Raw genomic sequence first — 3,811 nt, 5'->3', positions numbered from 1 at the left:
CCATTGTGTAGCTTTGTGCTTAATTACAAAAGCAAACAAACAAGAGTAATGGAAATAATAATGGAAACACATACATGAGTCAGAAACAAGTAAAAATGGCAACTAGATCGAGAATTCATTAATTATACTAAACATTATCAGAGAAAATAAAAACAAAACGAACAAAGCGTATAATGTACCAGAATTTTGTATGTGGTTCTTGTTTTCATACTGACATACAGTTTAACGATATACGATTTTGAAACATTGTTCGAAGTGTCTTATATTACCCTCCCTGCTCACACACACACACACACACAGTTTACTTTCTGATACTCCAGTTTTTACATACATCCATACAACCTCAATAACGTTCATATCGGGACTCTGAGCAGGCTAAAGCTGTAACTGTTTCATCAAGCCTCTTTGACATGTCTCTTAGCAACAACTTACAGGGGCGTCATGCATCTAAATTATTTGGAGGGAGACTTTATTTAATCTGGTGAAAGACGAAAGAATCCTGACAGATGACTCGTGTTCTTGAAAGATAAAATGGTAGCTCAGACTCTTCCTGTACTTGGCAGTTGTAAATGTTTTACTTTCACTACGATATCACTTTCCTCTTCAACATTTGTAGTTGGTCGTTGTCGAACAATCCGAACTTGGATTAATATTTAAAGATTACGGGTCTCCAACTTAGCTCATTTCGCCGTTTGTGGTCTGATGCCTATCTAATCTCATGGTTTGGTTACCTATTCTCAGCAGAGGTTTCCAAAAAGCTGCATGTCCATTGAGACTACCTCGTGCTGATGTATGTATCTTGTCGGTTATCTATCTCGAACTCTTCTATTATCAACAATGCCAGCTTCATCTACTCTCTTCTAACTCTTGCATACACCCCCCCCCCCTACAGAAACGTGGAGTCTTTTTCGCGAATTTTGCATGAAATGTACTTTGTAGCCAAATACTTTTATTTCTACATCCCCTTAGTATACTTGTCTTTTATACAATTTTTCTCGACGTTTTTATAATTACTTCTAACACTTCAAACCAAAACCAGCAATAGAGTCGAAAATACCGTTAAGATTATGCTATTTAAAATCGCTAATTAAGATCAAAATTTCATATCTCAAGACTAATGTTGACTAAGACTAATCATCACGACAACTCACAGATTATTTATCTTCTGAAGACTCGTTTTCAGAATGAATAACATTCATGATGTTTTGTCTGGTAGGAGGTCAGAGAAAATGGATTTCAGAGACCCTCTACCAGAGGTCAGAGGTCTCTTTTTATAATACGAGGACTTAGATGCAAGTAAACCATTTACACCCTCCCCCAAAACGGCATGATATTTGGTTCATATTCCTAACAAAGGTTTGTTTGCTTGTTTGTTGTTAAGCACAAAGCTTTACAATGCAATATCTGTGCTATGCCAACTGCCCCCCCCCCAGTGGCACAGAGGTATGTCTACGGATTTACAACGCTAGAATCTGGGTTTCGATACCCGTGGTGGGCAGAGCACAGATAGCCCATTGTGCAGCTTTGTGCTTAATTATAAACAAACAAGCTATGCCAACTACGGGTATCGAAACCAGAGTTTTAGTGTTACTGACCCTTAGATTTACCATGATTCACACGTGGCCCCTAAGAAAGGAATAAAACAAAACAATCGTGAAACTGTTGAGGAGCTTCTTTGAAAAGAAATAACGAAGATAGATTGGACGTAAGATCAGGTTGTTTTGTTATTTTTTGTACACATGCTACTTGTACTTGTATCTGTGATAGATATCTTGATACCGTAGTTTACATAAAGCGTGATTACATACACTTTATATGTTATATCACAGTACGTTCTTAATAAAATATGTAGCCCCCACCCCCTGTCTCAGCGGTAAGTCTGGGGGCTTATAATATTAAAAATTAGATTTCGATATCAGCGACGGTCAGAGCACCGGTAACCTATTGTATATCTCTGTGTTTAATAACAAATTAGATATAAAAAAAGTATAACGAATACTTATTACTTTACAGTATAGTCCTTCCCGCCAAAAGGACGAGAAATGATAAACAGTAAATCGAGAATGCTGGGCTGTTACATTAATATAACTTAGGCTCATTAGAATTAGTAGATTGGATAACACGGTCCACTGGCCACGTATATGTCAGTTTCAATAATTGAAGGGACACATGCCTGATTGAAAATGGTCTTACATCATGTTCAGTGAAGTGAAAACTAACTTTTTTTTTAGTTGTAATTAGATCGTGTTAACAAAGTCTGTGGTAAGTAAATAACGGTCATAATGTATTTTTTAATACAACATAGATATTTTGATTCCTCTTGTGATAAACTCTGCAATCTATTTAACAACTTGACTTCAGATACAACGTTACAGCTCAAATAATTCTACGAGTTTATAGCACAAAACTATGGATATTTTTTTATATAACTCTACGAAACAAAACTGTTGCATATTGATTTAAATGTTCAAACTACAGAACTTCACTGCATTAAGACATCTAGTTTCGTCACTATGCGACGTCTGTTAACACGAATTTGTGTTTTTGGGTCGACGACACGAACATACAATACAAGAGTAAGACGACACGAACACTCACACCGAAACAAGTGTAAGACGACACGAACACCGATACATGTGTAAGACGACATGAACACCGATACATATGTAAGACGACATGAAACACTCACACCGATGTTCGTGTCGTCTTATACACGTATCGGCGTAAGTGTTCGTGTCGTCTTACACATGTATCGGTGTTCGCGTCGTCTTAAACATGTATCGGTGTGAGTGTTCGTGTAGTCTTAAACATGTATCGGCGTAAGTGTTCGTGTCGTCTTACACATGTATCGGTGTGAGTGTCGTCTTACACATGTATCGGTGTTAGTGTTCGTGTCGTCTTACACTTGTATCGGTCTGAGTGTTCGTGTCGTCTTACACATGTATCGGTGTGAGTGTTCGTGTCATCTTACACATGTACCGATACATGTGTAAGACATTGGAGGAAAATATTTTGTTGAATTAAACAAGTGGTTTTAAAACTTCATTCAAAACTGTATAAGTAGTGTCACTTATCATTTTCAAACATATTTTAAACAAACAGAAATCATATTGAAAAACCAAAATGTACTAATTATAAAACCCTTCTATTATCGAACAATATAACGCAAACAACAGAGAGCTACAGTCTATAGCTCTCCGTATTTTGGATGAATTTTGAATCACCAACTAACCAGCTGATAAAATAAGGCTTTTGGTTTTAATGGTGGGAAAATACACTAGCAGCTATGTGTATAAGATTCACGGGTTTAAAACCTCTTAAATTAGTGTAAAATACATCAAGAGAGTCCGAATTTAAATAATGTAGCGAGTAAATGGAGTAAAACATAAAACAGATAACTACAATACTTCAGTATCCTGCCAAAACAACAGTCTTTCCAAGTATTATACATAAACAATAAACTTTCCAGTGTTCTGTAGGAACAGCCAACTTTCTAAGTGTTGCACAAGAACAGCCAACTTTCTAAGTGTTACACAACAACAACAATCTTTATAAGTGTTGCACAAGAACAACAATCTTTCCAAGTGTTGCACAAGAACAGCCAACTTTCTAAGTGTTGCGCAAGAACAACAATGTTTCTAAGTGTTGCACAAGAACAACAATCTTTCTAAGTGTTGCGCAAGAACAACAATCTTTCTAAGTGTTGCACAAGAACAACAATGTTTCTAAGTGTTGCACAAGAACAACAATCTTTCTAAGTGTTGCACAAGAACAACAATGTTTCTAAGTGTTGCACAAGAACAACAATGTT

At 36.4% G+C, this 3,811-nt stretch overlaps 2 protein-coding genes across 2 annotated transcripts in view; one reads left to right on the top strand and one right to left on the bottom strand.

Moving 5' to 3' along the window:
- The window catches only part of LOC111088860 (vesicular glutamate transporter 2-like), a gene marked incomplete at its 3' end in the record, with an annotated part of 62,814 nt that overhangs the window by 53,914 nt on the left and 5,089 nt on the right, over positions 1-3,811 (bottom strand). The gene's annotated exons all lie outside the window — the stretch shown is intronic.
- Positions 1,185-3,811, top strand: part of LOC106471415 (mucin-1-like) — a 12,441-nt gene continuing 9,814 nt past the window's right edge. The window contains exon 1 of the mRNA XM_022400009.1: positions 1,185-1,256. Coding sequence (XP_022255717.1) covers positions 1,185-1,256 — 72 coding nt within the window. The remainder of the gene's footprint in view (positions 1,257-3,811) is intronic.

The sequence above is a fragment of the Limulus polyphemus genome, unplaced genomic scaffold (genome assembly GCF_000517525.1).
Source record: "Limulus polyphemus unplaced genomic scaffold, Limulus_polyphemus-2.1.2 Scaffold4606, whole genome shotgun sequence".
Classification (NCBI taxonomy): Eukaryota; Metazoa; Arthropoda; class Merostomata; order Xiphosura; family Limulidae; genus Limulus; species Limulus polyphemus.
Note: the sequence above shows the minus strand (reverse complement) of the source record. Positions and strands in the feature narration are given on the sequence as shown.